Genomic DNA, 11,696 nt, shown 5'->3' with positions numbered 1-11,696 from the left:
GCCGAGGCCGGCAGGAATCCACAGCCGTGATGAGCGACGGCCACCACGACTGCTTTCATTCATTCATTCATTCATTCATTCACATCCTGAGCTGCAACACTGAGAAATCCCAGAATGTGACAGGATGACAGCTTCCTGCTTGATAGTAAGACAACTTACTTACTATCAATAAGCAGTAATTATGAGAAATAATAGCATGAATAAACACTTTATAATCACTAATAAGGAGCCAATATGTTAATAATGTGCATGCTAATTATCAGCTAGCTAATGGTGAATGAGTACTTTAATATATGCTCATACCAAAAATAAACTTTGTCCAGCAATAAGTTATTAATATGAATTCTGCAACCTAACAATGAATCAGTAATCATCTCTTAATTGATCTTTTAGAGCTGCGGATGTTTCAGGTAAATCTGGATTCAGGAGTTATTTGTGAAGCTCAACTGTCACTGCGGTCGTTTCATTGCTGCCAATATGACGATTTTTCCAACACCTTACACTTAAATAAATATTTAAATACTAGCATGTTTTTCTAGAAGAGGCCAACAGATGGAAATTGGCTGCGAGCAAACTCTGCTGCAATGACTTTTCACTGGATTTCTGCAAAAATGAACAATAAAATTAACCCAGAAAACTTTTTATTTGATAAAAGCAGCCAAACTCCTGAAACTCTACTGTCTAAATAAATATTGCATTTTTCAATGAGAGCAAACTCTTCGCACAAACTTTAAAAACAAATCCGTTCGGAAATTCAAAACCACCTTTCAAGTCCTGAGATTCAACACCTGATCTGCATACCTAAAACTACACCTGGCTGCAGTCCAAACACCTCCACCTTTCAGCCAACACAAACAGAAGCGGGGAGTCAGTTTCGGGAACGTTTTTGGTATGTTTTTTAATAAATTAACGTTCATTCAAAATACAGTGCCAAAGGAATATGATGCAGCCAAACATGCTAGTAAGGTTTGTCATGAAGCACCTGTGCTCATGTTTTTAAGGTAGGAGGAAGACCCCATCCCTCCCCAACCCGCCCTCTCCACCACTGCTGGCGGTTGCTGAGACGATTTCCATGGCGACAGCCGTGGGCCAGCCCTCTCCTCTCACAACCAATCAGCAGCAAGATTCCTCAATATTCACGCAAGAAAAATTAAATCTGATAGGAAAATGGATATCTACCCACAATCACACTACAGTAATGTCTGATATTAAATTAAAAAAAGACACTAATACAAAATAGACCTGGTTATTTTCCCCACACTAGAACAGTTATGAAAAATATATATTTTATTATATATATATTTCAGCAGCTTGGAAATAAAAAAAATGCATGAGCCTGAAACCGATGTTTGTTTGTTGAGAGTGTGTCTGCAGAGACCCTCGTGGAAAGAAACACAAAGGATGGCGATCCTGTGGCGACGGATGGAGTGAGGTGTGAACCGCTGGCTGTGTGGAAGACCTGTGTGCGGACGGGCTGCGGAGGCCAGCGTGGAGGCGGGTGGAGGACGGGGCGGTGAGGGAGGAGAGGTGGCGGGTGACCGGACCTGCAGTCGCCCTCTTTCGGACCCTCTCCGCCGCTCACTCGTTCCCCCGTCAGCCCTCAGACCGCGGCCTCCGTCCCTGTCGTCCGCGGGGCCGCGTGAGAGACATGGATCCTGTTTGAAAGGAACACCCTGAAATCCGCCTGCAGAGGGTCGAATGCTTCTGCACCTGTGAGCTTTAACGGCGGCTCTGAAAGGCTCTTGGCTCCCTCGTGGAGGACGGCAGTGAACCTGGATTCCCCCTGATTAGAATTCATATCAATGGAGACTCAGAGAGACGACTGAAGCAGGCCTAAACCTGCAACACCAGGATCAATGAGTCTAAGCTCTGAGTCCAAACCAAGGCCCAAAACCTCCTCACACTCCCATAAAGACAGAGGAAACATCTAATCCTGGAACCAGAGACGGATTTCTTTCTACATTTAACCCATTTCACGTTCTCCAGGTCCAGATTCTTTCACTCTTTTAGATCCACGTCAGACTTTTTGGATCTGGACTGTTGCTCAGATCGATCAACTTATTTAATGATGTTTTAAGGGCTCTTTTGACCATTTTCTAACATTTTATTGACAGAAACATTAATGAATAAATACGCTGATATTCCTCCATGTGAGCAGAAGTAAGATTTAAATACTATGAAGAATCTGTGTTTTCTTGTGAAACATGTTAACTCTGAGACCATCAACTAATTAACTCGACAGCACTTTAACCCAAACTTTCTGCCAAAGCTCCACCTAAATGGAGCATTTAGAGGTTTTTACACATCACTTTGTATTCTTTTTGCTGTGAATCAAAGCCGATCTGCCCCCCCCCGTCCTCCCCCAAAAGAGCCAGCTGAAACCTTTCAGAGCCTCGCTTCAAGCCCCCAGAGAAGATTTCTGACACTCTGATGACAGATTATCAGCGGAGTTTGTCTTCATCAGTGGTGAGAGAAAAGAGGAGGAGGAGGAAGAGGAGGGGGGGACATGATTGGAGGAGGGGTGGGGGGGGCTGGGGGATTTTGGTACAGTTGCCATTGTCGTTCCAAGAAAGTTTACCAGTTAAGTGCATCATCACCCTCATCATCATCATCACAAAAATCTGCTGATGTTTAGATTATCACATTGTAGAAACAGTAAGACAGACTTGTAATAATATCCAACAGATGTCACAACTGACAAAAGAAGAAGAAACAAAAAATTGAAATTTTCAGATTACTAGTATTTTTGAGGGGCATCTTTTTCTCTCCGAGCTTGTTTCGGGCTGCGTTGTTCTTCAGCTGCAGCTAATGCGAGTCCAGAGACACCCCCCCCCCCCCACGACACCCATGACGTCAACCACCCCCCCTGCATGTTCATCCCTCAGCGTCACAGACTCCTGCTTCAGTCAGCGAGGTAGGGGAGCAGAGGTTAAGAGCTATACGTGAGGGAGGGTCACCAGCTCCCCGTCCACCTCGAACTCCTCGGCTCCGTCGGGGGAGAAGAGGTAGGTTGGGGGTTTCCAGGGGGATTCCTCCAGGCAGGAGGGGTACAGCTTCCCCACCGTGCAGCGGAAGTCCTTACCCAGATCCCAGAGCACGCGTTCGGACACGGGCTGCCGCAGGTACCAGCGGTCCAGCTCCATGTTGTACTGATAGATGGCGTACTTGGCGCGCTCGTTCATGTGGGTTTCGCGCATGAAGATGCACAGTGAGTTGAGCAGCACCACGGCCCGCACGCACGGGTCCGAGTAGCGCTTGGCGGGGATGTTGGCGGCCAGGCGCCACTCGTTCTTGTTGACATCATAGATTTCCACGGTGACGGAGGAGCCGTCGATGGTGCTCGTGGGCAGGCGGATGCCGGAGTTGCTGACCACGTGGAGGCCGCCGATGTAGAAGATGAAGTCGCCGAAGGCAGCCGCAGAGGCGAAGCAGCGGCTGGTCTTGCGCATGGCCATCTCCACCCAGGTGTCGGCCCGGGGGAAGTAGCAGTACATCAGGTCGTGGGTCATCACGTAGATGCAGTCGTGCGCCACCACGGAGGTGCTCCAGTTCCAGGCGAAGGGCAGGGGGCTCATCATGCTCCACTCGTCCTTCTCACAGTCGTAGCGCTCCACCGTGCGCTTGTTCAGCTCTCCTCCCACATTATCGCCCCCGATTGCATAGATGTAGCCCTCGCAGTAGACCAGCGAGGGCTTGATTCGGGCACACAGCATGGGGGTTTTGGGTACCCAGGCGTTCTGCTGGGCATCAAACCAAAAGAAGCTATCGACCGAGTGGAAGACCGCCTGTAACTTCCCACTCTTGCCGTGGTTGGTGATGGCGTTTTTGAGAGGGATCTGTCCGCCGGCGATGAACACGTCATTGTCCGGCGTCACGAGGGTTCCCACCTTCTGCAGGTCTCCTGGGGGGTTGCTGAGCTTGTAGACTTTCTCCGCCTGCGGGCTGTAACACACGACCGCGGTAGGCATGGACCCTGACATTACATATCCGTCGCCTTGCGTTTCCGACATGGCCTCCATGAAGATCAGCATCTCCTCCTTGGTCATACCTAACCGCGGTTTGAAGAACTTGGGCATGGACTTGTAGAGGCCCTGGACCACCACGGACTTGTCGTTGGGCGGCAGACCCTGGAACCAGGCGCGCTGCGTCACCTCCGACAGCGCGTCGATGCGGATCTGACTGAGCACGGAGGACAGGTGCTGCGAGCGCGCCTCCATGTTATACTCCAACCACAGCATGGCCGCCTCGCGCACCGTCTCCTCCTTCTCCACATTGAGGTTGTCGCTGCTCAGGACGTCTATCAACAGCTCGTGGGAGAGCTGGAGGAAGGCCTCCTGCCTGTACACCACAGGGAACTTGTGCTCCACCATGCGCTTCGCGCTCTGCTTTAGCTCGCTACAACTGAACAGGTCGCCGATGCTCAGCATGCGGACGCAGTTCTCGGCGTTTATCTTCTTCACCAGATAGTCTCTGCACTGCAGCAAAACGTCCTCCACCTGAGCGAGGACAGAGGACAAGACAACGTCAGAGGTCTGTCAGACAAATGTTTTTAGCTCCCTTAAAAATAAAGTTATTATTATGACACTAATAATATTATGAAATTAGCTGGGGACTATTTTCTGTGGTGGATTAATACACATTCATCAGCATGGAGGAGCAAAATATTCCATGGACATAACACTTGTTATTTGTTGGTTTTAGTCTTCAGTCAGTGTAAAATGTGGCTCTTATAGGATGCCAGGAGGTGGTTCTCAGACCTGCAGGAAGCAGGCGGTCTCGTAGAGCGGCTCCACCGTGCTGTCGCTGATGGCCAGGTTGCCCGTGTAGGCGTAGGTGATGATGATCTGCAGCGTGGCTGGGTCCACGTTCCTCAGGTGGACGTGGGTCTGCTTGCTCTCGCTGAGGCCGCTCATGAACATCGCCCTGCAGGAACAAAGACAGCGACGCATCAGCACGGGAGGAAGTGAACGTCAAGATCTGACAACGATTAAAATCCAGTTAAATCCAGCAACTCAAGCTCAGTCTACGTTAGAAGCACGTGCAGGCTTTTACTGCACACCTGGTGCATCCGGCCTGAACTGTGCTGTCATATTAACCAGTTAACCAGGTCAGATCTCGACCTGAAACTGGACTCACAGTAACTTTAACATCACTTCAGATTCTGAATTCAGGAGAAAAAGCCAGAGGAGCAAAGTTAGTGACAAACATATTCAATGAAGTTACTCAGCAGCAAAAAGCAAACTAATAACTTCAGCATCATCACAATCATGACTGCGGCAGATTAGAGCTGATAGAGGCTACAGTGACAAAGACGCTAAGATAAACAGTACTTTACCAGCAGAAATGAGTGTTTTAATACTAAACAATAACAGTATTTGAATGTCAAGACCACTAAATCCCCATTTTATATTAAATCCACAGTATATTCCTTCTTCCCTGCAGATATCTGGAGCTTCTGCTCAACCTTTTCCAGTAAACAAGGAGCTGACTTCATAATAAAGCCATAAAACAGGTCGACTTCTCCAGTCCAGTCGGTGATAAACTCCAAATTCAGTCCTGCTGTTTTTCTATCCAAACTTTCTCTTTTAATAAATAAACAGAGCCTCCTAATGACAGCTGGCCTCTCGCCAAAGTGGCTGTAAAAACAGACAAAGTTACCAACCAGAATCAGGGGACCTGTAATTGGCTGCTACTGGACTGCATTTTCCAGGTCGTTAGAAAAGCAAAATCCAACGAAAACGTTCCTAAAACCATCAGGAGCTCATGTGACACGACACCAGACATGTTCTTCTATCAATCAGAATATTGTGACACGTTCAAGGATCGCTTCAAAAGCTGCAAGTTGATCGTTCAGGCTCTAAAGCTTTCATTTTATGAATGAAGTGAATCAGTGGATTTCATTTCCAGATTTCTCATGAGGTTTTCTTCCTTTCGAAACTGTTCATCAGGGTCGACACTGACATCGTTCACGGGGGACATTGTCATCTGTTTTTGTCCAAACTGGCCTATCACGGCACACAGCGCCGGACGTTTTCTCGGCCTTACGGAGCCGGACAGAAAGCCTCTGGTTAATTCGGAGCAGATGTTGCTTCTGACTCGACGCTCGACAGTTGTTGTACACTGATTAGCGTGTCCACCGCCGCGGCTCCTCACGCTGAATGACAGAAAGCGACAGTGAGCACCTGTCTGGTGGCTAACGGCGCACAGATTCGCTCCAGCTGGGCTCCTCTCGGCTCTGACTCCCATGCTGCTGCAGCCTTGGCGGGCCGCCTGCCTTTCCACGTTGTCATTCATCAGAGTGAGTCAGAGCCTCTTTGACCCCTTTCAGTTTCACATTTTATGCATCTGTAGAACCGCTGCAGGCTTGAACTGGTAATTTGCATGTTTTCTGGTGATGTCTTTGGTTCACATGCTCACGTCTGCGCTGCGCTGTCACCAACACGTCAAACACCCAGCGTGAGCGGCGGAGCGACGCTGCTTTTCCATTGTCTGTGTTTGGACTTTCTGACCGAGTTTCTGTCGGTGGCACCATCTACGGTGCTCATCGCCGCTCACGCCAACTTCCACACAATTCTTCTTCTGTTTATTCCACAGAAGACACACTTGCTGCTGAGGAATGTACAAACGCATCACTTCCTGTGTGCCAAACATTTATCTGAGTAAACAGCTCCGAGGGAAGAGATGGGAACAATCATGTGAATTAAACGTGTTTGTTTCAAGTAATCTCCTCAAACAGATTCAAATATGCAGATTGATTGGTATAGGAGACTTTTTCCTGACATTTTTTAGAAAAAAAAAAAAATAAAAATAATCTGCAGATTAATCGATAATGAATAAATAAATCAATTTGGAGATGCTGTGAGATTTTATAAGCGATGAAATAAAAAGCAGATTAGTCAATGACAGGAATATCTGTCACTTGCAACTCTGCAGCACAGCTCTGTCTTCCTGTTTGAGGGTTTTGGGGGTGTGACTGTGTTCCTCGCAGCAGGGGCTAAACCTGCCAGGCTGTATTACGCAACCCTGCAGGCCTACCCCTGCACCCCCTCCCTGCCTTCCCTCCATTTCTCTCCATCTCTCACCAAGTCCTACGTGACCAGACTTTCCCCTCCAAACACCAGCTCTCTCCAGAGTCTCGCGGTCCCCCCTTTCCTCTGAAGCGAGGCGTGAGGTGGAAGGAGAGGCAGCAGACAGAGAAGGAGAAGGAGGGAGCAGCAGTTCAGAGGAAGCGCTGCGACACCTCTGAACCCTGGAGGGGAAATGCTTTGCGTGTTCACACCAGATAATGAGTGCGTGGGAAACAGTGGGGAAGATCGCGGAGAGGTGGGCGAGAGGGAGGCATCGAGTTGTCGGGACCTTTTCTTGGAATGCATGTGCAGTGAAGGAGGGAGTGCTGAGGGGGGGAGTCAGACAGGGTGTTCAAATGCAGCATGAGCTCCTGTCATGCACAGATGGACTATTCCCAGAGCCGAGGCTGCTGCTGCTGCTGCTGCTGCTCCGTCACATTCACCGCAGTGCACACACTTCATTATGCAATGTTGTGCGTACAAATGAGGCCTCCCCGGGGCCGTGAGGGATACGACTGAAGAGCTACGGGTTAGAGGTGGCTTCATTTAATACGCAGAGAAATATATCAGCTCGAGCTCCAGCTTTCAAGGAAACACCATCCCCTTGGTTTCCATCCTCCACGTATAGAGTGAGTAACGCTCGCTCTACGACGTGGTGCATTATTCATTCTAACTGTAGGAGGTGAGCACAGACATAACAAGCGCGCTACATAATGACAGCATACCTACACCTCATCACAAGCAGGCTGAGGGGAGTAATTGCTGCCTCTAAACACAAAAGGCCGGCCCTGTTATCGGTGCATTATTTATTGAAACTGTAGGAGAAAATTTCAGAATAGCTACACCACATGAAGCACAATCAGCCTGAGGTCGTTAAAAACACAAACCCCCAACATGCAACAGCAGTTATTCCACACCCGCAGCACTGCTCTGACAATGGCGTGGCGCACTCACCTGAAATAGGAGCTACATGTGGCCAGGACCATCTTGTGACATGGGAACTCCGTGTCCTCCACCAGCAGCACAACGTCAGTCAGTAATTTCTGTTCGTAAAAGAACTTGAGCTGCTCCAGCAGGGAGACAGCGTAGTCCGTGTTGACCGGCCTGCGCTCACTGAGATCCGACATGGTTGCATCCCATGAATCGCGCCCCAGTTTTGAAAAGTCACAAGGCCGGCAGAACCGGACTCAAGCCAACCAGGAGAAAAAATATTCTTACAAGACTGAGGATGAATGGGAGGGGAGGGCAGCTCTTCAACACCTCCACCGGCCCAAGTGGAGGTGTTCAGCTCCTGTGTGGAAAGATTCCCACCGTTTCCTCCGCTGGAGCTGAAAGATGAGATGAGAAGGTCGGCTGCTGCGGCTACCGAGTGTCAAGTCAGGAGTCCAGGGGTCCTGGGTGAGGAAGGGGCTGCTTCCCCTCGTGGATCTGTCTGCTGTATGAGGTCATGCAGTGAGGCACTGGGTAACCGGAGGTAGAGGGAGAGCACGACCACTGTCGCAACACTGCTACATCAGCGCTTGTCTGGAAAACAGGAGGAAAACAAAAAGCACAATCATGAGCCCAGTGTCGAAGGAAGCAGCAGTAAAGAAAAATTAATTCCTAAACCCTTAAACTCTATCACTCTGGTTTGTGTCAGAGCAGCAAACATACTGAAACCATCTCAGATGCAAAAACAGCACTTCCACTCCCTTTGCAGGTCACCTGCTGCCATCCCTCCCTCCACCACCCTCCACCACCCTCATGCCTCGCTTCCAGAAACTGCACCGACAGCTCCACAGTTGGCATGAAGAGAGCCTGAATGCAAGTGGCAACTGCCTCTGGACGACTGTTTTACAAGGACTGCAATTATCTGTCGACTGACCTTACATTTAATAAGACGGCATCTAACTTACACTTTCACATTGGCTGAATAAAAGCTACTCGATTCACACTCTGGTTTCTGCCACAGCGCAGAGCCTGGTTCATCACCAAAGATGCTCTCGCGTCACATTATTCCACAGTTTCCCTTCAGTGAGCCGATCGTGATCTCTGGGCCCAGATCTTTCTGTTTCACAATAACGGGCCAAAAAGTCTTTCCCTCTTAAACCAATTCTGCTTTCTCTGATCATGATCTTTTACAGGTTATATCAAACAGACAACAATGTTTCTAAGACAATTTCTGCTGCAGAGAACATGAAATCCAGTCGATGACCTAAAGCAGCTGACTTTAAGAGGAGCGCTAAAGGTGGGCAGATATTAACAGGCCAGGAGTAAAATAATTAGCGTTTCAATCAAACAGACAAAAAAACACAGCGTACTTTTGGCTGTAAGACTCGAGCTCCACCGCTCATCCTAAATGACTTTAGGCTTTTTGGCAGGTTACCACAACACAAAGCCATTAAGCCACGTTACCATTACCGCCGATGGCTTCATTAGCTTCAACCAGCACAGCCTGAAGCTACAGCACCAATGACACTACAACTCCTACTACAGTCGGCCATATCAGTCTGATTCAACGCGGCACTGAGGGGAAAAAACAAGGAAATACTAATAATCTCATCAGTGTTTCATCAACCGCTCAGCTGAACATCTTTGTCAGACTGGAGGCTGTGGTGGATTTTACCACACTGAGCCAGGTCTGCTGGGTGCTGATACCGGCGACCACCCGAGCGACCTCTGATTTGGTGTCGTCTTCTCGCCCTGACACTTCTGCAGTCAACACGCCCTGTGGCCGCTGTCAACATGAGATTCGGCATATCTTCAATTTCTGTTGACTCTGATGTCTAACGTTAGCGCGAGAAGCTAGCTAGCGTTTTAGCTACCACAGCTAGCATTAGCTAACGTTAGCGATACCACATTTTAAGAGCTGACAAACCACACACACAAGGAGATAAATGCCAAATGGAATCGTTAACATTCGTTACCCGGTCAGGCTACGGTATTACATTGTGTGATTAAGGGTGTAGTTTACCAACAATGTGTACAGATGTACTGTTATAGATAAATAGATGTTAGCGAGCTTGCACCATCGGTCATTGCATGGCACATCCTTCACCTAACGTTAGGCCATTAACTTCAAAAGCACCCGCATAAATAGCTGGTCAGCTATCTAACGACGGTGAGCTAACGACAGTCCATTTACGATGTATTTACTCCCAAAAACCTGCGATCTAACGGGGTATTTCAGAGAGTAAAAGCTGGCAATTGAAGAGTGTTTATTGCTACCCCTCTTTGGACTTGCCTGATGCTGGCTAGCTACGTTAGCACGTTAACTTAACCACCAATCCACTTTCCTCCATATCCAAAACAAACCGTCGGCTATCTAAAACATGCCACAGTAACAACAGACAGGCAGGCCTGTTGCAAAACACACATCTCGCTGATATTAGCTAACCCAGACAGACAAACCTTTACATCACCATCATCCCTGTAGCTTATTTGTAGCACACAATCAACGAGGTGGCCATTCTTGTCTTTGAGCAAATGACCAATACACCTAATCAGCTAGCTTCGATGCAATGTTATAACACTAGCTCAAGTAGCGACACTTGCTTGATTGCCACCCGCGGTAAGTTAGCAACTTTAGCTTCTCTGCGCTCCACAGTTCCGGGCTAACGTAATAGTTAGCTAACGAGGTAGCCAGTCTGTTGATGTGTACTAGCTGGCTGTTAAAAAGACAAGCGTCTGGTATCATCAGGTCAATGGACAATCTGTTTCAGAAATGATATGATAGGCACAAACCTAAGCAGCACCAAAATTGGAGAGCGGTCATGCCGCTAGCAGAAACATAGCTAGGCTACGTGCTAAAAGAGCTAAATAAACGTAAGCTAGCTACCTGAATGAGACACTCTTTAAGTTAACCACTTCAACAACCAAAAATCCGGGCTTACTTACATTAAGTGTAGGCAGATTCCACGCACTGAACCGTCGTGATGGCTTTTCTCGTCAGCAGAAAGTGCCAAGTAAGCTCCTCAAGCCGAATTTAGACATTAAAGTGTTGTGTAGAAGCGCTGAGCAGCGGACAACCTTTCAGCGCATCATAAGCGCCTGAAAGACCAGAGGCCAAATGAGGATACTGCGCATGCGCCCAATCCAAGCAGCCTGTCCCGGTTCAGAAAGGAACAGAGACCCCTGCTGGACAGATGGAGAAGACACGGATGTTTATGAAGACGCGAGTCCGCCGAACAAAATTATTAGATATTTTTGCTTTTTATTTAGATTTAAATTGCCAGGTGTGCACTTTGGCCACTTATTACATAAATCACTCTTCTGCACCGTATTTGCGTTCCTAAACATATCAACACTCAAGGAAATGTAGAAAAACGAGACAAAATTGTCAATAATGTACAGTTTGTCCACACTCACAGGTTGTACTTAAACCTGTATTGGTTTGATTAATGTAAGCAATGCAAGTAAGAAATTTGACGTCACGTTTGTCATTTTAAAATATGGCTGTTTGGATTTTTCACGCTAAAAATGGCAGAACAATAAAACTATAGACGTTTTTTTTGTTGTTGTTTTTTTTTTAAAATCTGAAATCCATGCATTCAGCATTTCATAAGTAGCCACACAGTGTGCTCCGAGGTGAAATGACGACAGGAAAAGATAGTTTGAGCTATTTATTTTTTTCACTGAATCATTTCAATT

At 47.8% G+C, this 11,696-nt stretch overlaps 1 protein-coding gene across 1 annotated transcript; it reads right to left on the bottom strand.

The window, feature by feature from the left end:
• Nucleotides 1–876: 876 nt before the first annotated feature.
• On the bottom strand, nucleotides 877–11,113 carry kbtbd2 (kelch repeat and BTB (POZ) domain containing 2). The gene is made up of 4 exons (XM_070985850.1): nucleotides 10,944–11,113; nucleotides 8,022–8,591; nucleotides 4,758–4,923; nucleotides 877–4,496 (listed from the first exon to the last, which is right to left on the bottom strand). Exons 2-4 carry the CDS (start codon nucleotides 8,192–8,194, stop codon nucleotides 2,937–2,939), a joined length of 1,899 nt encoding a protein of 632 aa, XP_070841951.1. The 5' UTR covers nucleotides 8,195–8,591; nucleotides 10,944–11,113; the 3' UTR covers nucleotides 877–2,936.
• Nucleotides 11,114–11,696: the final 583 nt, after the last annotated feature.

Source organism: Chaetodon trifascialis, chromosome 18 (assembly GCF_039877785.1).
Source record: "Chaetodon trifascialis isolate fChaTrf1 chromosome 18, fChaTrf1.hap1, whole genome shotgun sequence".
In the NCBI taxonomy this organism is placed as follows: Eukaryota; Metazoa; Chordata; class Actinopteri; order Chaetodontiformes; family Chaetodontidae; genus Chaetodon; species Chaetodon trifascialis.
Note: the sequence above shows the minus strand (reverse complement) of the source record. Positions and strands in the feature narration are given on the sequence as shown.